Raw genomic sequence first — 27,612 nt, 5'->3', positions numbered from 1 at the left:
TGCGTCGATACTTAGTAACTTTGTTTCTAAATATCATTCTAAGTCAGAATACCAGAACAACATTATCTGATACAGTAAATGCTCAATTTAAAATTTATGTTCATGTGTGCTCCATTTCTCCTCATAATATAAGAATATCATAGCAGCGACGAGTTCAACTTTAATTGGGAAGGGGATAGTGGAGGAACAAATTTTTGAGGGACATTATTTATATACCGAGGAGGATATTTATATATTTACTTGACCTACATTAAAATATGTGTAGGGGCTAGACTTAAACACAGGGGGATGCTCGTTCTGTTGTTCCCCTCTGGAATTGTCAATCTATCACAGTATTATCTGCAAAAGCACATCAACAATCGAATGACTGAGGACTTGTAAAATGAAACTACTTTTTTTCTCTTCGTCTATTTTTAATTTTTTCCAACCAAAAAAAAAATCACAGAAAAAATTATATTTACATACACAAAAAGGAGAACGAAACATTATGTACATATATATATATTTATATATAGTAAAAGATATCACTACTATAGTGACATATATACCCCTTTCAGAGGGTGGTGCTCCATAATATGGAGATCACTGGAACACAATAACCTATCCACACCAGAACAATTACATACCACAAATATCCAGAACTGGTGTTTGGTCGTCACTTGGAATAAACTTATCCATATTTAATCAGTCTTAAGTCATGGTTTGATACATATACCTCTCTTTTCATTTTTCTCTCCAATGTTCTCGTGTAATGTAACAATACAAACTAATCATTGGCACGTACAAAGGTCGTAAAAACAAAAACTACAGCAACTTACTTCATTTTCTTTTGAAAATGCTACTAGGAATTCAAGACAACAAACTTAGAACATTAATTTACCTGAACTCCTATGCAATATTTAACATCCATACATAACAAAGCTAAATTACACATTCATCGTAGCCTCTAATCCTTTAATTTCTTTTTAAATCGAGAATTGATAATTCCAAAAGTAGGGGATCTTACATATCTTGATTTTTGGAAAATACTGAATTAATCTCGATTTGTTACTCTACCTAACCATACATTCATCCACGCTGTTTCAATTGGAGGACATTCCAAGCCCTCAGGAACTCTGCAAATTGTTGGAATGAACCTTACTTTTAGCTCCAGTGTAATTACTGAAACACTAAGTCGTACCTCCGCTGTTTACTAATGAGATCTTTATAATCACTCCTATGGTAATGCACTCTAATAGGCTTTCACATAGCAGCAGAGAAAATGCTTCTACCACTTAACCTACTACCTGGAAGCCCATACTCATCGCGAGCTATACCATTATCTCCCTTCTCAATTCTAGCTCTTCCTGTCTCACGACTAGCTGCATTGGTGGTGATATTTCTATTTGGTAGGTACATCAATGCAAAAGTAGAGACCGCTCAACAAAAGCAATCCCGTTTCCATCGATACACTTTGCCCATACCTTCGGATGAATAAAACTAATTTGCAGGACAAACATAATGGCCATGCATGCAAGCAGAAACCACAAGCATGTATTGAACTCTACGGTATTGGAAGTATGGATCGGTGTTGGATACAACAAGTGAACGATGGGATTTTTAAAAGGAAGATTTCCACGCAAAATCTCTTTAAGGTTTCATTCTTCCAGTCCGCCATCACTCAAGTCTTTATCAATAGGAAAATCAGGTACCACTTGATCATGCCTTCCGGGATCCCCCCTTTCATCTCGTGTAGGCGTCGTAAACCACGGATGCAGAAGCACATCTGCTGCAGACAACCGCTCCGATGGATCTCTTCGAAGCAAACAACGAATGAGGCACTTAGCACGCGACGATAAACAGTCAGGAATGATGAAATGCCCTCTGCTTATTTTGGCAAACAGGCTGGCGTGTTCACTGTCATTGAAAGGATATCTGCAACGAAACACAAATTAGGATACAATTAGCTTCTGAACACAAAAATAACCGAAAACACCACATCTACATTATGGTTTTAGTTTTGAAAACACCGAATATACCTGAGAATGGTCTCCTAATCACTTATAAATACCTTTCGTATTAACAGAAAAAAATAGTTCACAAATTGTCCTAAATCAAAGGTTTTAAAAAGTGAACAAATACAGATAAAAGTTTTCGGTGATCTGTGATTATCTTAAAGCAAATATTAAAAATATTTGCTATTACAAAAGTAATGAGAAGCTAGAAACAATCTTTTGAATTTCCTATATAAAACCTCTATATCTATGGAAGATATACAGAAATGTCCGTGTTTTTGCTACACGATTTAAACCCGATTATTTAATGAGAATTACAGTTTACTAGGGATGGGCACGAGCAAGTTTTCTTTGAAACTCGACTCGAAAACTTCTTCCAACTCGACTCGAATTCGGGTCGAGTCGAGCCAAATCCTGTGTGTAGTTTCAAGCATTCTATTCGAGTATCCTATATAGACAATATAATTATCAATGATACTACTACTACTACCGTTTATTATTATTATTATTATTATTATTATTATTATTATTATTAATAATAATAATAATAATAATAATAATACACAGTGTGTAAATATGAAAGATAGGCGATTTATATCTGAATACTAAAAACTAGTTGACTGCAGACCTCGGTCGCCGAGAAGTCTTTAGAAGGCAAGGACATCGTTTATGAGGTTCTGGGCTTGAGTTCCGAAGGAGCTAACATTCGGGCTAGAGCCAAAAATTGTTAAAAGCTATAGAGCGCCGGCCAAACATGTTTAAAACTGCTCGGCTCGGGTTTACGGATATCAACGGCTCGGCTGACAGCTCAATCACTATCAAGCCGAACCGAGAAGAAGCCGGGATGAGTCAACAGCTCACTCAACCGAGCCAACTTGAGCCAATGCTTCATCATGACCAAGCCAGTTCGAGCCGATGGCTCATCCCAACCAAGCCGGCTCGACCTTTTCGCTCAGTTGAACTGAGTCAAGCCGGTTGACATCACTACCTGGGTTGGGCTTCTTGGGTTAAAAAATTCAACCATGCATATCTCAGCCTTGATCGTATGAATTACAGTATATACTTATATTGGTGCTCACGGCATTTGAGGTTGTCTTGTTACAAAAATCAATGGTCGTCTCGTTATCGAGATGAGTCGCGATGCGAGCAGTGTCCTTTCTCGTGAGCAACACAATCTATTTCATATTACTGCTTGCATTTTTCATGGCTTTCGTTTTCCAGTCTAATTAGGTCATGATTTCAAAATGAGCTAAAACGAGATGAACGAGCGAGCTATTTATCAAACTCGACTCAACTCGACCTCAGAAACAGACTCGACTCGTGCTCATCCCTACAGTTTACCCTGCTTCCATAAATCAATACACACACAAATACTAAGAACAATTACTCAGAACATATACAAAATTTTAATAACATTAATTAAATCTTGAGCTCCCTCGTGTCTAAGTGGTTAGCGTACGCGCCTTTGGCGTGGGACACCCGGGTTCGATTCCCGGCGAGAGGTGGGTTCGGATCCCACGTTAAACTGTAGGTCCACGTCTCATATAGCCCCGCTGCTGAACGGGGCGCTAAATTTAATTAATTAATCTCGAATTAATTACATATTAACGAAAAAACCTTTCTATAATATAGGTCCTAATATCTGAAACTCTTCGAACAACATAAAATTAACTCGTAGTTCATAATAAAATTCATAATATAGATTTACAAAAAAATCTTAGTTACGGGAATAAAGTTGACACCATAAGCGTTTTCTTACGATTAAACGAACAACTTCAGTTCAAATCTATTTCAATTCATTGTATGGTAGGTTGCTACTTTAGAACACACGATCTTGATTCAAAATTAAAATTGTTTGAACAAATAAACCTAAGTTTAGTATATTTGTAAATATTTATAAAGAAAACTAGATAATCCTATTTACCTTCCTACGAGCATAGTGTACAAAATAACACCAAGACTCCACATATCTGCTGCCCTTCCTGAGTACGGTGCATGACTACGAAGAATTTCCGGACTGACATACGCAGGGCAACCACGCTTGTCTTGAAGCAAGTCATCATCTGACTCTAACACTACTGCATCTTCTAAAGTTTCCAGTTTTAAATGTGTCCTGTAAGCAAAATACACAATTAAGCAGCAAGATCTATGGATAATGACAAAATAATATATATTAATTTATAGGTTAAATATAAATGTTAGTAAAATATTGATTGCTGTCAAATTACAGGTCTCTTATTAAAGCTAAAAATTTCTCCTATTTAATATTCATAGCAATTGTTTTACATCATGTCTCCCCTCTATACAAAACTGTAAATTATGTTGTCAAGGCTATTACAGTAATTTTGATAAATGCTTACGAAAAAAAAAAATCGTACACCAACCAACCTTCAACAACAAAACAGAATGTTTCATGAAAAATTAACCTCCCCCTTTTAACTTTCCTGTCAGACACACACATACTTAAGAAGTTAAGGAATCATGCGTTGCTCTTATTTCGATTTCTTCGTTGACTTTTTAATTTATATGATATAACGCAAGTTATGATTACGCTTCCTGTATATGACTAATACCATCCAAGGAAAATAAATCATTAAGGAAGAAGTCACAACGCTGTTTCTGTGGTACTAGTTCTGCTTTCGCAACCAATATCAAGCAACGGTATTGCAATATTTGTAATAACCTTACTCTCACACACACACTCATGCTACCCAATAATCTGGAAGTTTCATTGTTTGAAGTAAACCTTGAAGCAGCCACATAATTATACAAGCTACGCCACCGCAATACAATGCATGTTGAGACTACTCAAGGTAGAGGACATGAAAGGTAGAAAGATTTCGCAACGAATGCTAAAAGTAATTTGCGTATACCTGCTTTAGATGTTGCAATCCAAAAATTGGTTAGCTCAATTTGGCAAGTAATTCGAGGTCATTTTAAACGTCAGTCGAAAAATACACACGAACCTTTTTATGGAACTACTGAAACTGACCTGCGCACAAAATCAAGTTGTGTCATGTGTATAAATAAAATAAAAAAAAAAAAAAAAATTGAGAGAAGCAGTTTCAGTTTACATATTTCATACTGGCTTACAATGATTCCTGGACTATTTATATTGGATTGTGATATACGATTTTGGCGTCTCGTATATCGACATTACAAGCTGTATAGCGGACATTATCTCTTCCAAAGACTTTGGATAATGAAAGAAAATAAACATACTTTCCCTTTCAGTACATTTGTATACTTCATTTATTTTTTGGAGCTGAGGGTGAGATAAAGGAACTTTATAGGAATACTTGAACTCGTAACTGCTATTCATCCCAGCGATATTTTCTATTGCCATTCTAGCGACGATATATGAGCGCAACAAAGATCTGTGACATTGATTATGCATATTTCAGTAGCTCACCAGGATAGGATATTATATGTGCGAATCTCTCAAGCAAATTGCATTGATGAACAACGAACAAATTATTTCATTCCCACAACTTTCTCTACTTTCTAAAAGTATTTTACTTTCTCTTCCAGTATATGCATATCATATTGCTCAGCTTTTCTTTTTATGCCTGATGCACGCAAACTGAGCTGCCACATTAAGAACAATGTTTTGCTTGACATTATCCCATGTTGGAATATTAGTTTAATAGCTATAATGACATTCGGAAAAAAGCTTTCTTTTGCTTTAAACTTTCTTCCACACGAACAATATTCTCTCAAAGACAATAGGATGTCAGTATTTATTATTACAGTAATATTAACAATCCTTTAAACAACAAATTCAACAAAAAAATCATGCTAAATAATTGTAGCAAGTTTAATTTATAATTAAAGGTGCCATGATTTATAGTATCATCTTTTATGATATCCAAGAGTGGCGATTATTGAGGTGCGGTAGTGAGGTGCAACGAACTTGAACGTCACCGATTTCTCTTCCAGCTTGTCCGCATCACCACAAAGGATCCGATGGAATGCACTGTAGGTCTCTGCCCTCTGCAGGGGGTCGTTCAACCCTTTAGAGCTCAAGTAGGTTAAGGCCTACTTCAAGGATTTCACACTTGTTAGACAATACGACGGAGAGAAATTTTCTTTACTTGCGGTCTTGCTTCAAAAGCAGGACTCAAACCAGGGTCATGGTTTCACTGGAAGATTATTCTGACCTCATTCCACTTCGTATACGATTATATTGTTACAGTTCTCGTTCAATATAAGTGATCAAACTACATTCGCTAGAAAAATTTGATTATACTATAATCAAACAACAGGATCTACAGTTGTAGTAGGTAAAGATCTTTTCAGTTTTTTTTTTTTTTTTTCAGCGATTTTCCTTATATGCAAACATAACATGGTGTTCTCATGTAGACCTAATTCAATACTTGGCGCAACGTGGTAGATGTAATTCCCGGTTAAGATTAAGAAGCCATCATCATTTGAGATATAATCTTCAATTTACTAGAATTATTTCAAGGGCACAAGTTAAGGAACCCCACAATTTTTGGATCAGCAAACTCTCCTCATTTAAATTTATTAACACGAGAAAAGGAACATCTTAATCAACAACGCATGAACTGGCAGGAACAGGAATTTTTATAATATTTATTCATTTACGGATGCATCCGTATAAGTTTATTTTTTTCTAGATTAGTGACTAAATTCCTCTTTTCAACTTACTTGATGAAAGGCGAAAAGCTTAGCCAGAAGGTAGAAAAGAATACAGTTCTAACTGCATTTATAAAGCAAGCAAGCATTTCAACAATATTTCATCTTAATCTTTAGCAACGAAGATGTACTAAATAGGTTTTAATACTACGCTCCTACACTTCAACAAACCAAGTGTGCACGTGTGTTTACTGTGTACATGGTTCTTCCGATTCCATTCAGTCCGCTGACGATGAGATAAACAGCTCAATGATAATAATTTTGCTCATTTGATGAAAAATAGTATCAATCAAAGCGACAGATTTCCTTCCATAGCCAATGTTAGCCTTCGAAACTCACGCATCATCGTCAGAAAGTCAGTCGCACAAGGTCTAAAATATTTTTCTCTCTGACTGCTCATCGTAGTGTAACAAATAACCCGCCTGTTGTGCATTTCCCACTAAACAGAAACAGTTTTATTAAATAGGTGAATCTTTATAAAACAATCATGAAAACGAGAAAATACAGTAGTCATTTGAAACATTCTTTAAGTGGATTCGTTTGGCCATTATAGTTGCGATAGATAGCATAGAGCTATTTAGTAACAGCAGGATAATTGCATCATATGTATACTTTTCTCTCACAAGTTTAGAACAAGTTGCATCATCATATCACAAGGCCACAACAGTCACTGGTATCCAGTGAAATCAGAGGAAACTGAAGTATGACCAATTTAAATGAGTGGATATCTGTCCCTCTTTTTCAGGGTCATTTCTGTCCCCTCCCCCTTTCCTTCAAGCCTTTCTCTCTTCTTAACAAAATAACCCGTAAATTCTTCCGCCTCCCATTCGTCACAAAATTTATTAACTTGGTGAATAACGTGCTAAATAGGGGTAATATGAGCCAATATATTTAAAAATAATGCTGAATTTGATTTTCTTCAAGAATTTTTCCGATGATCTCTTCCGCTATACTAATAATTGTTGGGAGAGTACGCTAAGGTAAAGTACCTCTACACAGATTCTTCTGCTTTGCCCTATGAGAGGAAAAGAAATGTACGGGTAACAAGTTTGAAATTTTGGGTAGCAGTCTAATGCAACTGGCTACCATCACCATTTCCACCAAGAATTCTGAAGTTCATGATCTTTGTTTCTTTCTTTCTTTCTGAAGGGGGGGGGGGGGCTTGAGCACAGTACAATGTTAGTAAGAATGATTTTATTCATCTGAGATAAGATCGGTAACAAAATACAATTAAATGTTTTAATAATCAAATTTGAAAGAAGTTAATTTACACCATCTTTTAATGGCAGCTAGTACACAATGCACTTGTTTTGCTTGCTCGTGTTTTACTTCTGTTTCAGGTCTTTAATTCTGTTAAGTGTTGAATTTCCTCATAGCTTCATCCTAAAATATCTCCTTTACCTATAACAATGTCTACAGATGGTCAGATCAAAATATCAAGAGTAAAGAATAATTAAATATTTCATTTGTTCTTAAAATGTACTACAGCTTATTAAATATAGTCTATGCAATTTTCGCAATGTATAAACTGAACGTGTAAATGAGAAAACGCTGTAGTCATTCAACTGCACCATTATAAAATTACACACTGTACGAATAAAATTTTCGGAAAGACTTCAGAGGTCCATACGGCTTCTCGGTTGAATGATATGCGGTCAGTTGGGTCAGCACATCGTCTCTCACTGTCGTCATTTCTAGATTTCCACACCGAAGATTGCTCTGTCACTTAAATAGTTCTGCAATTGCTTCACGATATAGGCCTACTGTTTAACATAAAAAATGTTCGAGTTGAGTTGATTGAGTTTAACGTCCCGTTCAGCAGCAAGACTATATGAGTCGTGGACCTACTGATTAACGTGGAATCCGAACCACATGAGCTCCCACCATATCAAAAATTGAGTAGACTTACTTTTCACTAGGAATCGAACTCAGGATGATGTGCATAAAATGACACGCTAATCATTTGGGTATTTTACATAGTTCATCATTATATTTCAATTTCAATGTACGCTACCTGCTTACTTATCATTTATAGCAACGTTTTCTGTGATTGCCTTATTCCCATGATTAATTTGTATAATATAGAAACGACAAATAGTTAATGCATAAAACAATCTTACAATTTTAACTACCATTGTGTATTCTATATTTAGTTCTCGAGTCTCTTCTATCTTCAATGCTCATCCACGTTAGTATATAACGCCACGAGTTCTCACACGTGATTCGCCCAGACAAGTTGCGCAAGGCTGTGTCCTTTCTCCCTTCCCCTCGCCGTGCTATTTGAGGATATGACGTATTACAAGGCTTCCTGCCTTTATGGTGGAAGTGAGTTCACTGGTCTATCTGCAGAATAGCCTATATGGAATTCACATTTCGAAATGCCGTCCGCCCATGCTACATAAACCGACGCTTTTCAACGGTTGCTAGCAACAACTCTTGATTTGTCTTGTTCTTTAATTTTTACTGAATGACAATATTTGTGCAATCATCAGTCTCACAAACACCAAAGTGTAAACAATGGGTTTCATTTCAGAACCTCAAATGTTACTGAATGGATACCAGCGTGTAATGTATAAACTATCTTATTATCTAAAAGCGATCAAAATGCAACAGAACTAGGACACATAACCATGAACTATTTTCTTCTTCACGAGTTTCCAATATTATTACAAAACTTCACTAGTGAAGGGCAAAGTCATGTCATGATTGGAGAAAGTACAATCGAACTTATCATCTATTTAACAAGATTTCAACTATTAAATGTTTTTCATAATGTCGTTCTTTTGAAAAGCAAGATCCCCATAATGTTCAGCAGCAAATGTTTTAACTAGATATACATTAAATGTCGACATTGAAGCAAGAAAGATATGTAATTTACGGTTATTCTGAGAATCTCAAGATAATATTTAGGATAACATGGTGGGTCAGAATATCTCCTAAAACATACAGTACAGCCTTCCCTCCCCTCGCTGATTACATTTTCATATATAAGTTATTTACTTTAAGCAGTTTGCGCCGAAATTTCAATAGAGGTTGTCTGAAACATGACAGTTAAGTGTGCTATATTACTTCTAATTTTAACCCTAGAAAGGCAAACTTCACTATCAACCCAATAAAGGTAAACATACGTAATATTTACGTACACACTAAATAATGATCTATAAATATACGATTCATATAGAAACTATTATTGTCGCTTTGCTCAAGGTTCCAAAATTGAAGTGTTATTGTTTAGATAGTATTACAGCACAACTATTATCCAGGGCCGTAATTTGTGGGGGCAGGGGGACAACTACAACATAGGGAAGCTCACCGCTGTTCGAGGGTCCCATTTTAACAAAAAATTTTCCTACTCCATATACGATAGAAACATGAAATTATAAATGAAGCATCAAACAGGTTCCCTACATTACATAAACAAAACACTATACAAAAGGTAAATAAAACAAACAAAGATGAGTCGTGGGCCCATTTCAGTAAAAAAAATATCTACTATTAGGGGCCCTAGAAATAATATTTATTCGTATGGCTTTGAGATTTGTCAATATTGTCCCCTTAATTAATTTGTCAAGTATGGAACAGGCCCAGGGGCGTAAATAACCGCGTTGCAGACCTTACCGTGTGGAAGCACCCACAGGCTTTTGGGGGCCTATAAAGAGTAAGAGAAAAATGAAAGAGAAGGGGCCCAAGAATTAGAAAACAACTTTTTCTAGGGGGCCCAAATATGTGTAGGAATGCTCACCCCAGAAAAAATCTAAGTTACGGTGCTGCTATTATCTTAAATCTTTTAGAAGTACATAGAAGAAGAGCAAAATAAATATTATTAACACTTAAGAACAAACGTTTGAGAAAGTCTAGATATAGGCCTATCACTGATTTTTTTTTTTTTTTTTTTTTTTTTTTTTTTTTTTTGGTTATTAGGAAATATTGAATTCATATTGAATAGTCCTTCCACATTACATGTGATGTTGATTCGTAAATCACACACAGTTATGGCACATTTTGATCTGATGTTCACCACATACTGGCTTATTACAGTTGCGGCAATGTTCCTTCTTGGGATCTTCCCACCTGAATCTGTTATTGAATTTGTCTTTCAAGGAAAACCATTCTTTCCTAGCAATTCAGTAACACCATTAACTTTCACTTGCCTTTCGTCAAATGGAAGTTCATTTGCTTTCCCATTTCTAAAATATACTGCCCTCTCTGTCTGATGTTATCCAGATTCTTCTCTTGAATGCATGGCGAGACTGGTATTTTTGTTTTTACTACATTTGGAAACTTTCGGCTTCTATGGTTGGATTTGTTGTTTCACATTCAACAGTTCAAATTACTGACACAAAATGTTGTTCAATATAATTTTCACTGGGATAGTAATCTGGATCTTTGTCGGAGTCATCTGCTTCTTCTTCTGATCTCACATCAAATTCAACGTTATCTTCCTCCATTTCTGAATCTGAGATCTCCTCTAATATTCCTAAAACAGCTTCCTCGCTATTTATTGAACCAAACTCGTTCATTTTTTAGTAATAATTAATTCTTTACGAATGATAATTGCCCATTGATGGTAAACATAAATAAAAAAATGCGTGCAAGAAAACTAACGCTAAAGGCAAACACACGCTAAACTTACGTGTAAGATTTTACGTTCAAAGGTAAACATACGCCAAATTTACGTATAAGGTTCTACACTCAATCGTTTGGTACAGAGAACATAACACCTACAGAAGTAATTAACGTCGGAACATCAAGCCAACTAACCAGCGATACCATATCTTGAGGTTTGTATTTCTACACTCAGTTCCTGCTACGTCACATCAGTGTTTCCAACTGATACACGTAAAATTTACGTAGTTTACCTTTCTCGGGTTAATTATGGATTATAGACAACTTTCAACAAGTGCCAGTAGGAAAGCTTCTAGGAAAAGAGCACATGGTAAGTAAATGAAATGAAATCTTTCAGTTTAACGTCTCACGATAATATCAGGCTAAGGGAGACGGATGATTTAGGCAAGTGAATGATGATGAAAGACTTGGTGGAATGAGGAAGTGTGAGGAAACAGGAGTGCCCCGAGAAAAAACACAGACACGTTGTTATCCATCACAAACTTACTTGGCCAGGGATCGAACCCCATGTACAGAGGTACGCGCTCTACCAATGAGCCACCGTACTAATCCTAACATATGGTAAGCGGAGAAGGTAACATATGAAGGAGAACCATATACTGGTACGAAACAACAATCCCGATTAATTAGAGGACAGTATCTACCAATGTGCATCGATAAACCTTGAGACCCCTCTTCTCCGCCTCTACGTTTCAGATAAAGTGTTTTAATAAGAAGTAATCCTAATAAGGGCAGTATAGGCCTATCAAAGAATTTACAGAATGTACAATACTCTTAGGTTAGTCTTAGATTAAATTTCACAATTTTAAGAATTGTGACATTCTTCAAACACAATCAGTAAGGTGGAAAAAGGTAATATGTATCAGGAGAACCGCTGGCTATTTAGAACAAATTTTCACTTACAAACTTTAAATAAAGAAAGATTAAATGTTTGTAAGAATCTATATGTAACAACGTTTCTGAAATCGATGCAATGGTAAGACCTATCCAAAGATTTGTCGTCATTGTTCGCTGGCGTAATATTAATTTCATCACAAAGAAAAATGCAGCTGCTGATATCCATGGAAACTAGTTTTTGGTAAATGTAGTAGGACAAAGACTCCAGACATTTTGGCTAACTGAAGGAACTAGAGTAACCGACGCTTTTATTTCTTTCCCTCTTCCCACTGTCAATGTTTAAATTGTAGTTGGTATTTAACAAAAGTGGTTTCCCCTTGTTGCCAAACGTCGTTGCAGAAGACAATGAACCACCTGCAAATACGCCAACGGTAGACGCAGCTTTTGTGAATGGTGTGTCCGGTTGCTCACTCGGGTTCCTCCTCTACACTGCTGGAGCTGCAGCAAACAAAGGTAACGGCGTTGCCATATCTGAAGGTCAACAACACACGTACGTTTTCCCTCGTTCTCACCTTGACAATGTTGCTAACCCAGTAACTGTCATGAAGCTGTTACACCTTTCAACGAATTTCACAACGTTCCGTCACCAGTATTCTCACTACAATATGATGATGAAAAAAAAAAAAAAAAAAAAAAAAAAAACGACAGTTGCATAAAATACTAGTTCTCTTATGCTGACCTGCTCAAGGAAACAGGCAATAATGGATCTTGAATTTGACTGTTGGATAGGCCTGTTTCACAATAAAAAGAACGCCCTTACCCAACACAATGTTTGTATCAACTGAAAATACACGTAATAAAACTATAATACCTACAAATATTTTTTTAAAAGACCATTGTGATGGAACTTACTTCTTCAGATTGACATTTTGCGAAATCAACTCAAAAGGTAAGGTTTACACTCGCGTCCGTTATTTTATATTAATTACATGTCCGTTCTTCGCACGGTAAGAATAAGTTTATGAAAAAATATTTCAATCCCTCTCCCAGGATGAATACTTGAATGGGAATGAAATGATAAAATCCACTTCAACCCAAGTGCTGTGTTCAAAAATTCATTTTAAACGGTTCAGTCGTTTTCCCATATGATGTCCGTTTGAATGTGAAAAAAAAAAATATATATAAACTACCCCCTTTACTTCCTCAGTTTGAAGTAGCTACTAATTCTGCTCAAAAATTAATTTCAAACAATCCAGACGTTTTTTCGTGATGACAACACGTAGATTTAATTTCTGGATAATTAAGAAAAAAGCCTAATCAAACTTTTTCAAGCGAGCATGCCATTTTCCACGTGAAAATTACGAGACCGAAATTTATAGCTAAATACTAAAATCGGATGTATTACCTTACAAAGTGATTTAACTATAAACACGCCTATATTACGACCAATCAAGAATCGTCAACCTTCTCTGCAAATGTCCCGTGCGTAACGTATTCCAAAAACAAATTGAATAAGTACCACTAACATGCTAATAATAAGTTTACTTTGGGGCAAAAGTTTCAATACTTTATCTTCTACTATTACAAAGGAAACACGAAAAATACATGTTTTCCGTTACGCACGGGACAGCAAAACATGACATGAGAAAACTACGATTTTTGCCTACCAGAATCAAACATTAATTAAAACAAAATTGTCAAATTTTTGCCAAAGGTCCACTTCATATTTTTTTTTTCTATTGTTCATAAATTACAGATTTAGAATTTAGTTTGAAAATTATTTGAAAATTGGGATAGGTGAACAGCATTGAGCATGATGTAGAACAGATAAAGTTTATGTAGTCAAAATCTTGTAAAAATATTTTACAAAAAGATTTTAAATGTCTCAGTATATAGTTACTCTATTTCTTAATAGAAAAACAAACATCATAGTTTCAAATTAATTTTGAAAATTTACGGACAATGGACCACTTGCCACAGAATCGCCCTTCTGCGTAATGTCCATGTTTCTGCTCTATATAGCACAATCCCCACGAAACATGTTATGAGCTTTTCTCAACTCTTATTGAAGAATCTACAGTGCAAACAAGTGCAGTAAATAGTAATATTATTAGTTTTACAATATTCGGAAATTATTTTCTAAAAATTCTCAAACTTACGAAGAAACAAATCAAAGTGTTATCTCTTACTGGATTATAAATATTCTTAACAGCTGCTGGTTATTTTAGGTTTTAAAATGAAATGAAACTTTTCAGTTTAACCAAGATTATGCCGTTAGGCCAAGGAAAACGGATGATTAAGATAAATGATTGTAGAATTTGTGGAATGAGATTGTAGGAGGAAACGAGAGTACCCCTATTCTAAGAAAACTCACGGACACAATATTGTCCACCACAAACTAGGCCGGGGATCAGGACCTCACGCATCAGAGGTAAGCGCTCTACCACTGAGTCACAGTGCCTCCTATTTTCGATTTTGCCAATCAGTAAATGCAAATGAGTGTAAAAATATATTTCTCAACTAATTAACGAAATTATGAACAACTTCCTCCTTAATCATTTCTTATAGATAGGCCTATACTTTAAGAACTGTCTTTGTGCTTTCCGCATACCAGTCTCCCGTAGACAAGACATGTGAGTTGGGGAGCACCGGCGTCACAAACACTGGACGAGCAATCTTGCAAAATACGTAACTAAAAATATCGGTAAAAAGGGAAGCATAACTATGTGCAAGATTAAACTCCACCAAAGAACTTGGCATATGGAAACACTGCTTTTTAGAACACCCCGGTGTGCAAGGGAATTCAGAAGAATAACACATTGTCTGCAGCAATTCCACAGGATGTGCAGCAGCAGCTCCACCAAGGATAGGGGAAGAACGGAGAAAGGAGGAGGAAGTTACTATGATTTTTCAGGAAACCCTTCCCACTGTCAGCATTTGTAATGAACCTCATTCTACCTGGGATTATATTTTAAAACCAGTTAACACACAACGGTTATGGCTGAAACAAGTAAACGGTAGAGAGGCTGTCCAGTACTTCCTCTCCCGATAACGATTAACATAAATGTCAATAGATCGTCAGTTATGTCCGTTAACGGTAAGAATAATACACAAAGCACAGGAAATGAATGCGTGCTACTTCAACGAATTTTCTATTGAGTACAATGCAAACGATGTAGAAGTATCACATTCGCAAGATCTGTCATGGCGACAATATCAAAATTTTGCCTGTTGTACACCGAATGTGTCAAATACATCGCAAAACCCGGCATTTTACACCACTTCGTACATATTCACATACAGAAGCTGATGAAGTTAGTAACCGCTGACTACAGCAATGTGCAATATATTAACACGCTTCATTGTTTACTACATTTCACGCTATTTGTAATGCTGATCAGAACTTCACGGATGCCTTTTTCTCTATGTTAATTATAAACGTATAATTAATTACTATTGCTTTCCTCAATGTTAATGTTGAACCTATTTATTACTACTGCATAAATTCTATCTTCGGAAAACTTATTCTTATAACAGACCGAAACGAATATGTGGTTCTGGCAAACGTTGCATCGATCAATATATGTTCTATAGCATCTGGGTGCTGCAGTGCTGGGGCTCGGCAGTCTGGATCTATACGAAGTTTGCGTGATATGTTAGGAGTTGCGCAATGGTACATGCAGAACAGGTCACCGTCTCTACGAATTTCAAGCTTCATCTAGCAAAGGATCAACAATAAGAAATCTTATATAACAGCTCTGTATCCTACATATTTTTTTAAAAAAAGTAAAATAAAACTTCCATCATGAAGAGAGAATTGGTAAATAATTGTATTTTTGTTTTAAAAAAATAATGAAGAATTAGAATATGTATTTAGATCGAAGTGGAATGAGAGTGGACTACGACTGTATTGATTCATTACCTTACTAATTCACCACTAAATTGCTGAGCTAACTACATGATAATTTTAGAAATGCTGACTGTTTGCAAAAGCTTCTTTAAAGACGACGACGTTATAATCTTAATTGCATTTGAAAAGGAACTATTATTACTACTACTAACAACAATAATAATTATAATAAAACGTGGAACGACGCATTAAAAGTTGAAATTATGACGAACTCTGCAGGTCTCCCAACTGTATGAATTATCTACAATAATAATACTTCTCTATAATGCAACATTATATCATTTAATCCGCCATATGTGCTATCTGGAGATCATACGTTCTTTATGGCTTGTCTATTAATAAGTTTCCAAAAGACATGACTCATTCGTTACTGATGCCTGAAAAGAATAACTGCTTCTACGCCGATTAATCATACGGCATCTCGCAATACATTTATTTAGCCAACACCTGCAATCAGCAGCAATAATACACAGCGAATGCTATTTGCCCACGATATTGGGTAAATGGCTGCTTGAATGAAGGGAGAAATGGAGGGAGAGACCAGCATCGTTCGTTGTCTGGCTCACGGCGTATTTCTCAACCATCAGAGCACAGAGACCATAAGCAACCTCGTGTTGTGTCATCAACTCCTTCTCTTTCGCTCACTCACTTGTTTACTCGCTAAAAAACCTTGTTGCAAAACACAAAAGAAAAGTACACCCACCCATAGCTTAATAACCAAGAACTTGCAGGGTGTTGCAGATTCAGGGACTGACTGACCCGAATCGAACCATTCTTACTCAATTGAATTTATACAATGAACAGTCTATTCGCATTTGCACTCAATCTCTTCAGTTTTAACATTGAGTGCAAATGAACTTTCAAAATTGTTTGAAAAAGATACCCAGTTCTGAAACACAAACATTACGTGTTATATTAGAAGTTTATGATGTTTTAAAACTTTACATCCCAATGATCATGAATGTTTACATAGAGTGATTTTTTAAAATATTCGTGTAATCAGAACCTGAAAAATCCTGGGTGCCAGGTCGCCACGCTGATTGGAGATATACAAGTCTGATGTCTAGATAATTAAGGCCAAAATATGTAGAACTATCTATGAAATTACTGGCGACTAGCTCACAAGATTTTCGGAGTCTTAACTTCTTTAAAAGCTCTTGTCCTCAACACTTCTCAACCTCATTGAGTTTCTTCGCGCTTTCTGAGCACGGATAATCATTCTATTTTTTTTTCTCGCAAACTAATCATATACAAATGAAAGAAATTCGCATTATTAATCTTGGTCTTTAATAACCATCATATTTGGAAGTGCTACATGGTTACCAAATTTAAAGTTATAATCGCCACTGAGCTTCACAAACTCTCCACGGAATAACGAAATTACCATAGATGTTCATTTCACTCCGACCTCACTCACCCTTGCCCTCGCGAAGGGAGTTGTCCATCACCGTCGCGCACCCTCGCCCTCGCAGTGACAGTTGGTCCTTGCCCTCGCGAAGAGAGTTGTACATCGCTCTCGCTCTCCCTCGCCCTCATGTTGGAAATTTCTCCTCACCCTCGCTGTCGAAGCTTGTCCTCGCCCTCGCGCCTTTGAGGGTGAGGATACCCTCGAGAGGGTCACCCTTGCGAGGGTAAACATCTCTGGAAATTACTATTAAGTCTCACACAAGTGTGTTCATTGTTGAAAAAGTGAAATTAAATATTTAATTTTAACGTCCCACGGTTATGCCCGTTAGTCTAAAGGAAACAGATTAGTAAAAGTGAATGAATGCGAAGTTAACTTTTTTATGCTCTCTTACCGGGAATTGAACAGGGGGAACACGAGCTCTCTGTTGAGGAATAACGTAACGTATAATACAAAAAAGACAGCTGCTGTAAACAGAAAAGCAATTGTATTTTGTAAAAAGATCTGGGCAAAGTATATAATATTCAATAGTTGCCGTTGACAAACTCACTGAGGTCTGAGAAATGTTAAGTAAAATACTTTATTTAAAAGCACTTACCTATGCGGATCGCAAAAGACGAATTTCCGAAGCTTGAGATCCCGCAGAACAATGCAGTTTTCGTGGCACGCCTTGACTGCTTCGACAATTTGCCTAAAAAGTGCTTTCGCTTCCATCTCTCGCAACCTCTTCTTGTGTCGAACATGTGAATGGAGATCACCGTGACCAGGAAGGAACATCAGGTAGGAGTATCTCTCGCCCAAAAGAACTTCGTGAAGACTATTGATGTGCGGATGAGAGTCAACGCGATAATGAGCCGCCAGCAGCGCACCTGCGTCCCGACACACCACCTAGAAAGGAAGAAAAATACTATTATGATATACAGAAGAGAATATTGAAAATCTATCCAGTCATTTGATTTATAAAAATTCCAATTCGCTGATCAACCGCACCGTCTTACAATAGTACGCACAATTAAGAGACTTCGCCAGCAGGAAGTCCTCGGGTATTCTATGAACTGTGTTAACTCCTGAATATCGAAGCCCAACCTCTCATGTTGCAAGATGCCCAAACTTTAAAAATTAGCAAAATTAACTACTAAATAATAAGGCTTCCATCGCTGTTACTATGTGCTTGTTTCGCTAGATTTCATTCCAAGCTAATTTATAAATTATAAGGGCAAATAGCTCACTTTGTACATCAAATGTACATAATCGTTGGCAGATATATGTTTTAATTTACATCTTTTAATACCGTAGAATAACTATTCGCAAATAAATTTCCACAACTTCATTTTAAAGACCCCCATTGCTTCACTGTTTTCTTTCTTTGTATGAATATATATATTACAAGTATTATAAAAGAATGTCGCAAACTCTTTCGGAACGTGAACTCCAAACTATGGATCAATATTCCCGTAGAAATGTCGCACGCTAAATTACGAAATTAAGTTTTTGTTACCGTACATTATAAACAAATCTTTATGTTTGCAGTATAGCCATCAAAACAGGCGTTGCAAACCGTACGTATACCTTGACAAAAAGGAATTGAGTCACTCAGCTTATTGAGAAATTGATGCAAAGTACAACAGAAGAATTTCCTAAGACCATGACGTTACTATGAAATTCAGTGAACTCAGAACAGATCATAAACCAAAGAAAGGATTAAGAAATTCACAAAAACAAAAATCTTCAAGAATCGGGATTATATCGAGTCTTCTGTCATTCTCATGTTGTTGTTGTTGTTTTTTTTTTTTCTGGGATTTTTATTAAGTATTCACAGCTAAAGCAAAACTAATAACCTTATCGTAGAAAGATTACTATGTATTTATAAAATTAAAGCATTAATATTGTTATTTCTACTTGCTGGAATCACCCAGTACGGGAACTCCTAGTATAAATGACGGATTCACGCGTAAATTATAGAAAAGACCCGTGAAACAACAACAGTGACGTCTACAAGTTTGTATTATTGCAGGAAGACCACTTGCTCAAGCGTTAAATATGAAGAAATCGGCAACAACAAAATTGCTGTAATACAAATTGCATCAATGTTGCTGATGTTTAGCGAAATGGTAAAACGCAAGTGTAGATGGGCAAATAATCATGTTCGCTTATTTGAAATGCCAAAGATTCAGGGGGGAGTATACAGTCAAAATTATTAGGAGTTCACGAATCCTTTCTTCGAGAATTGGAACATTTTGATATTTCACTGTACAAGTGGTTTCGTAAGTTAAGTACTGCATATTATTGACTTTTCTATCTCTCTCAGACATCGCAGCTATGTAATTATTTCATGGAGTTCCTTGACAATCAAGATCTCACTCACAATGTAAAATGACGCCAACTTGAATCAGAATGAATATATATATATATATATATATATATATATATATATATATATATATATATATATATATATATATATATATATATATATATATATATACATATATATATATATATATATATATCACTTCAAGGGCGACTACTTTTGTGTAATTTTTATGTTTATCAATTACCAAATATTTCGAAACTTTGGATGAGTAACACACACACACATTCATATAAATACAGCTCAATTCAATTGAGAACAGCACGCTCCGGTTTCTTTCCAAGGGATTGTGAAACTTGCAAAGCGTGAGTGTTGCAAAGCAGCGTGTCGTCACTGAATGAAGTGGGACAGAGAACCCTTCCACTCAACCCAATCATTGTAATGCTGAAATTTTTCTTTCTTTCTTTCTCCCCATCTTGACGAGTGTTTTACACAAAATGAATATCTGAAAATTAAAATTAAAATTTGGAAATCCAACCAAACCTAGCACATCATTGGTTAATACATTTACCACAACAACAACAAACCGCTAACTATTCAGGTTAACTTATGTTATTACTTGGAAATTACATGTTCATGGTCATATTGAGAAACATTCGTCAAAATTGATGTTTAAACAACTCCCACATGATCTCATTCGTTTTATTTTTTACTCGCTAAAATAAGCATAGAAAATGAATTTCAGACACGTAATGTATTTACCTAACACTATCTGCAGTAACTACAGTGTTGGAATTTTTTTCAGTTTTACGTCCCACGCCTATGGCGGCTACGATAAAGGAGACTGATTATGCGAAATGAATGAAATAGTGGAATGAGCAAAGTGGGAGGACCCCGAGAAAACCCACGCACACATGTTTGTCCACCATGAAGTTCACTTGGCGCGAGCTGGAAGCGAACCAAGGACACCGTGCACCTGAGGTGAACACTCTACCACCGAGCCACTGTGGTCCACCTGTTGGAAATTGGTACAGACTATCTTCGGTATATAGGCCTTCATTTTGCAGAGTCTTATCGGTTCCTCATTTCACCTGAAGGCTGATCTCAGAACAAATGTCCAAATTATTTAGTGACAATTTTATTTTCATTACACACTTCCCCACTCCCTGTCAATAACAGACCATAACTCTGAAAAGACTCCTGAATACTACTGTCCATTATGAGTAAGTCGAGCAAATTTTAATATTAAGCCAAGTTTGCCAAAATTTAAAACTTGGCTCAGATGCATCGCTATACTAATTTATTCTCCGTAAACCCTTTGCTGTGTCAGGAATGTTTTTACTAAAGACTAGATCTATAATCTTGACCTACTACAGCTGCCATGCGGAGCCATTAAATAGACAGGAATAGGGGGATCCAGTTTCTTTATCTTGAGGCAGTGGTGGTTCTAATCCGGGGCGGGGGACCTAGGCCCCCAACTTTTTTAGTGACTAAAATGATTTAAGGCAACGATATACCTATCATAATCTGGATTCTGGCTGCCCCCCGCAAGGGACAAAATGAAAGAATAGCTTGAAAATTCGGATTAAGGGACACCACGCACACAGGAACTGCATAATAACACTAGGTTAATTATATTGACCATATATGATATCTATTGCTACACAATGGGCCTATTTCTCAGAAGACCATCTGGACTTGAATTGGTGACACGAGACAAGATTCCTTACAGAGGCAAACAACAATTACTATTAATGGTAAATGTAAATATGAAAAGATTCATTAGCATAAGGTTGCAGAGGTCTCACGGAACTACTGGAGAATTGCACTACGAAGAACAATTTTTGTAACACACACAAAGGAAATACATATTGTTGTGAGCCACTTTCTCACTTCTGATAAGGGAGAGGGGACTGACTATATTAGTGTTTGTTGCCAATTTGTCTTGCATTAGAATGATCCTTTGTTATGGTTGATTCAGATTGGTGACGACGCTAGATGGGAATAACGGGGTGTCCCCCTATGGTGCCTTCGTCTGCCACTTTGATATGTTGTACATCCTTTTCGGCATGCAAAAAATTAGCTCCCCCCCCCCCAAAAAAAACTGCTTTTCCGTCTGCCCCATCATTACATTAAAGACGGCGTCATCACTGTTCCAATCATAAAATCGGATTTCAAAATTTATCTCAAAGGTACACGACGCACACGTGACATGTTACATTATAAACCAACGGAAGGTAGTTTCTCGTTATTATTATATCATATCGTAGCATATTCAAATGTGGATGAGTACTACTGAAAATAACTTTCCAGAGGCAGAGGGTGCTTGAATTCTTTCTCTCAACCAGTGGGAACCATTAAGACACATTAGTAAAAATTTAAATGTTATCGCTACAAGCTATGGAAAGAACCTCCACACTGCTTCAGAAAGCTATAGTATAGGGAAAAAATTAGTGCATTAGGTTAGCTTTCTCCCTCAAGAGTCGCTACTTCTCCTAACATGGTAATGCTATTTAATGCTATACGAATAAGAACTATTTCGTGCTTACTAGCCTGATAATTTTCTTTCCGATCACACTGTCTAGCTAAATTACACAGTACAGGGAATCAGAATAGCTTAAATCACCCATAAAAGTGAGAAAAGCAAAAATAATCACTATATTTCATCAACAAAAATCATAAGCAGTACCAGGCCCGTAGCCAACCCAAAAATTGAGGTGGGCCGGTCGAAGTTAGGGGGGGCGAACCAATCATATTATACTTCATTTGCAAGCCTATCGTGAAACTTTTATTGGGGCCAGCCAAAGTTTAGGGGGAACCGCCCCTCCTAGTCCCCCGTAGATACGGGCCTGAGCAGTACACACTAACGCCTCATTCCAGCCGTGGGTTGCGAATTATTCACAGATTCGAAATTTGAAGACAAATACAGTCAGGGATTTCGTTTATTAGCTATAATTTCACAGAATTTCGCCTCGAAGTTCGAAAGTGAATCATTATCATAAATCTCCTGAGACTAACGCGTGGGACGTATAAAATTCAAATATGAAGATAGGAATCTACAGGCATATACAGTAAATTCTCTTTTGAATTGCTCGAACTGTTAATGCATATAGATTACAATGCTTGTTTGCAAGGGCTCCCACGTTGTGGTTTCCAAGGGGGAGAGGGAGCAAGTATAAGCGACGTTTCAAAAATAGTTCCAAATTTTACTGTAACTAATGTAAAAATTCTATTGGATTTTCGATAATCTGAAGTACAATTTCCTCTAGGGGAGGGCGAGCACCCCACCTTGCCCCATTGATGTTTGTACGTTTAAGCCCTCTGGTATCACATAACGATACGACTTATACTATTAAAGAAATAAATCGTGAGATCAAAAAAAAAGTTTTAACGTTATAAACTATTCCGAGTCATTATTATTTTTTTTTAACAAAAAGCCATAAAACGTTCCATGATTACGTCAGGTGATCATTTATAAGAACAAAAATGTACGTTAAAAGTATTATTTTAATCTGTCTAGTCACTATAAATGAACCAAACACGCAGCAGCAGATTTATTTATGTTCATTGCACAAGAATTTTTGACGCAATCACCGCTCTGTCCCTCAACTATTTCAACACGAAACAAGTCTTCGGTTTGCCCGCTACATCTTTTCTCAAGGTCAGTCGTGACTTGGCCTAGTTCCGGCTGCCGCCCACTGAGGCCGCCACATTCACAATCCACGACGAGCATAGTTTCTCAAATAACGGGGGACTTCCGGTACACCAACTATATTGTCACTTCTTCACTTCCATAAATTCGTATGCCACTTTACTAAATTTAGTTCTCCGTCAAACAGCACTGACAAACATTTCCCCTACAGTCATTTATCAATAACATTTTATAGGCCTACTCTTAGAAACACCTACTTTGGGAGTTCAAGCGTTCAAGTTGTTTACCTAGCAAAACTGCATCTTTCTTATACGAGGTGCGGATATGTCGTGCATTGTTACAGAAAAATTGGCAAAAGTAGTTTGATAAAACCCAACATATTAAAACATAAATCATCATTTTAATTAATTTATAAATTAAATACAACACTAAAACCAATCGTAGCTGTAATATTCGAGGTAATTTTCCTAGATTCTTATATGAAGGCACTTGTTCTCAGAATTATTCCAGAAACAAAAGGAAAGAAATGCACATTCGCAAAATAACTGACTTTGCGAGAGAAGAATCTGTCAACACCGGAAAGAGTAATAACACAAATACACTCAGCAATAAATATTAAATGTGCGTGGATGAGTAATAAGCATCGGCACTCCACTATCAGAAGGCTCTGGTGGGAATCCTACGTCCGGACACCCTACTATTTTCTTTCTTATCCCACTACGCAAATGAAGAGTAGTGCTTTCAATATATAGGCCTGGCTGCCTTCCAATATTTCATTTCCTTTGTTAATATGTCTGTTTTAGTGAAATAGACTGTATTAACTTTCTCAAAAACCGGTCCAAGTTGAACCATTTTCTGTCGCAACTCTCTCTATAAAGATCCTGATAATTACGATATTTGGAAGCACTTTATTTCATTAGGAGTCTATATTCTTTTTTTTACATATACTGGGTTAACTTTACAATGTCAGATCCAGCTGACATCTCCCTCAGAAACGAGAAATTACACTATTAATTTTATGAAAATGGGTCAAAACTTCTCTAACCTTAAGCTAACCCGTTTCTACTCCATCCTACTTATACCTATCTTACTCTATTCTACCCTCCACTCGTAATGTTAAGTTTATCCCATATACTTAAATTTCAATTCAGTTATCACAAACTGCACATTATATCAAAAAAATTTTGATTTGTATACATTAAACGAGACATTCGGAGTTAGCGGCAGTCAAACACTAGCACCTTAATGATCAATACAATACTCTGAGCATTACTCAATTGGCTAAATACTAATACGCTGAACTTATTATAAACATAATTTGAAATAGTAACTTCAATATCCACACCTAGGTACATTGTAAAATTTGACAAATTCTTCTTTATACTAATATTTATTCTAATAGGCCTACAGTAAGTGTAATTTGTGCTACCAGTAAAGCAGAGTGGTAAGAGCGCGGTCGTAAGTTCCGAGATGGCAGAATATTGATCTTGCATCACAAGGTAATTAGGGAACTATTTAAAATATAACTTTAGACCATATATCCGAAATCAACTGCAATGAAAGCTTGTGTTGACCACACGCCGTCTGGCTGGATATGGCCCTTCGCGAGTTGACACCATACAGCCTAGTTCACTGCACCGTCATCAAATGAAAACATCTTTATTTACATTTGAATAGGTGAAAACAATAACGGTGTTAAATGCATAGATATTGCTTCCAAGAAAAACTAGTGAATCTGCTAATCGCTCAAATTTCTTAAAGTACTATTATAAACAACTTATCTCTGAAAAACAGCATCATTTTGCTTAGATCTCTACTACATGACCATCCTCTTTTGTGCACTTATTTATTAACTTATCTCGACCAAAATGTTACGTACACCGATACTGATTTAGTCGAAGGAAAGCAAAGCTTGTTCTCCTTTCTTCAAGAGGTCCTCACTGATAAAATATTGCCTATTAAGCTTTCAAAAGCTTTTCAACACCAAGGTTATGGGAGTTGTAGCCTTAAGTTTAACATGGAATCCGAACCACACGAGTTCCCGCCAGAATGAGATTGTACTGTTCTATTTGACACTCTTATAATGTCCTAATATACATTGTTAAACAGTGGATTGTTCATAGCTTTGTCGATGAATAATGCGATAGTCAAGGATGCCTACTTTGTCGCTTTACTTTCGCCAGGATTATTAGTACGCTGTTGTCATTAACAGAGCATATCCATATGAAAACTTATTTCAATTTAATGGGCCTTATGCAGAGTCGTTCTGACGCGTGATTAGTGCCATACTAAAGTTTAGTATGTCTCCTGCATTAGTCAGGCGTTTAGTATGACGCTAATCATACGTCAAAACGACTCTGCATAGGGCGGAATATGTCGAACTAGAAATTATGGATGGCTTTGCCGCGCCTAACAATATAAATATATATATATATATATATATATATATATATATATATATATATATATATATATATATATATATATATATATATATATATATATATATATATATTGTAGCATGCAGTTTTACTACACAGATCCATAGTATAAGTAGCAGGGGCGGATCCAGGGGGGGCGATCGCCCCCCAGAAGGGGAGACTTTCTTATTTTATATATATATATATATATAAAACCCATCCTAAAGTTTGGAACCCTTAAAAGTAGCAGTATGACAACATACCGCCCCCCCAGAAGTCGGTCCTGGATCCGCCCCTGATAAGTAGTAGTTGTAGTAGGAACGGGTTAGAAGCCCCAAGCCCCGCAGGGGTGGTTGGGTTTTGTTGACATAAAATGGGCAAATTAAAGAATTCCCCAAAATTTTCCGTACATTTTACAAGCCATTGATCCGTATAGTAAAACTGCACTTTTGTGGTTTCATTACATTATGACAAACTAAGGAAAAAAATTCAAGAAACTGAATTAAACACGTACTCACCTTACACACGAATTCCTCTCGGGTATGAATATTAACACACCTATATAAAGTGCTGCCTTCTACTTGGTCCAAAATCAGGTACTTGTCACCAACCAAAGAGGCTGAAAATTGTCTATTATTTGGAAATGTTGGCGGAGAAGAAGGTTGAAGATTAGGGCTCAAATACCCTGCAGAACCACCACTACATGTTGATTTAGTCACCGGTGGGAGAGCACTTTTGAGTACTTCGCAGTCCTGCACATCCGCAGACTGCAGTTGTTTGTGTCTTGCAACATTCAAATTAAGCGGAGGTGGCCTTGCAACTTGCATTTTAGTACTGCTTCTTATAATATACTATAAACACAAATATAACACTGCCCTTGTCACTTTTGCACAAAACTTAGCACACACCACTAATATCACTATACGCAAACAAGCACTTTAAAAATATATAGCGCTATACCATAAAGAACACAAAATGAGTTATTAACTTCCTTTCACAAGGTTTCATTCCAAACCAAAGGTATCTCCAACGGGGAAAAAATCTACTGAAGATTTCCCACGAATTACTCCGTATTTCAGTCTGAAATATAAAAACAAATAATAAATAAATAACTTAAATAATTACATACAGTACAAAAATGTCTAATAGTTATATATTAAATTATTTATGCATTAATATTTATATCATTCTTACTGTTAATGACACACTATTGATTTAAAAATTCAATGTGATACTTTTCATTCAATAATATTAGCTATAACAGAAAATCATGTCTTGTCTCGGTTTTCACTGGAAAAAAAAAAAAAAAAAAAGCAGGGACTTACTCTATTCGATTCTAAAGGAACTGAAAGAAGTGTGAATGGGTTACTTCGAAACATTAAATGTAATTCATAATGTATCACTAAGTTAAAACTATGTACTCTCTACACACAGGCACAACAACACACCGATGCAGACAGCTTCTGCGCCTTATACAACACTGTGCAATAGTAACTATCACAATAAGGCAATACAATCTTATGAATCTAACCTTCAAATTGCTTGTTCCTGAGTGGATATCGTTCCAAATTTTGACCGTGGTAGCATAGGATGTCCGTCCGGCCCTTTGACTACGTCTCCGTGTCACGGACTGGCCAACTTCTGGGCCGGTCCCGCTCAGCAACAGCAATCACACACTACACCGAATCCAACGATCGCCATTTTGCGACTGGCTGGTATTTCTTTCTTTACATATGACTTTACCTCCTGCTGCAGACCCTGGCAACCATGAATCGAATCAGACTGGTACGGTGCTGCG

The 27,612-nt window shown here is 36.4% G+C and overlaps 1 protein-coding gene across 2 annotated transcripts; it reads right to left on the bottom strand.

Annotated features, from left to right (window-relative positions):
• Positions 1-392: 392 nt before the first annotated feature.
• On the bottom strand, positions 393-27,612 carry LOC145693323 (tribbles homolog 2-like). 2 transcript variants are annotated; one of them, XM_081769208.1, is made up of 5 exons: positions 27,346-27,612; positions 26,333-26,894; positions 18,030-18,319; positions 3,919-4,107; positions 393-1,914 (listed from the first exon to the last, which is right to left on the bottom strand). In XM_081769208.1, exons 2-5 carry the CDS (start codon positions 26,639-26,641, stop codon positions 1,638-1,640), a joined length of 1,065 nt encoding a protein of 354 aa, XP_081625334.1. In that variant the 5' UTR covers positions 26,642-26,894; positions 27,346-27,612; the 3' UTR covers positions 393-1,637. The 2 variants fall into 2 exon arrangements, with proteins under 2 accessions (XP_081625334.1, XP_081625335.1); XM_081769209.1 differs by lacking the exon at positions 27,346-27,612 and adding an exon at positions 27,140-27,256.

The sequence above is a fragment of the Thermobia domestica genome, chromosome 8 (genome assembly GCF_964235325.1).
Source record: "Thermobia domestica chromosome 8, izTheDome1.hap1.1, whole genome shotgun sequence".
Taxonomy (NCBI): domain Eukaryota; kingdom Metazoa; phylum Arthropoda; class Insecta; order Zygentoma; family Lepismatidae; genus Thermobia; species Thermobia domestica.
This window is presented reverse-complemented; position numbering and strand designations above follow the sequence as displayed.

Bases quoted from the DNA above. Each gene is read 5' to 3' on its own strand.
- LOC145693323 (XM_081769208.1), bottom strand. From the start codon at position 26,641: ATGCAAGTTGCAAGGCCACCTCCGCTTAATTTGAATGTTGCAAGACAC. The intron at 4,108-18,029 runs GTAAGTGCTTTT...TTTTGCTTACAG, and splicing joins GTCTTTTGCGATCCGCATAG to GACACATTTAAAACTGGAAA. The intron at 1,915-3,918 runs GTAAATAGGATT...GTTTCGTTGCAG, and splicing joins TACACTATGCTCGTAGGAAG to ATATCCTTTCAATGACAGTG.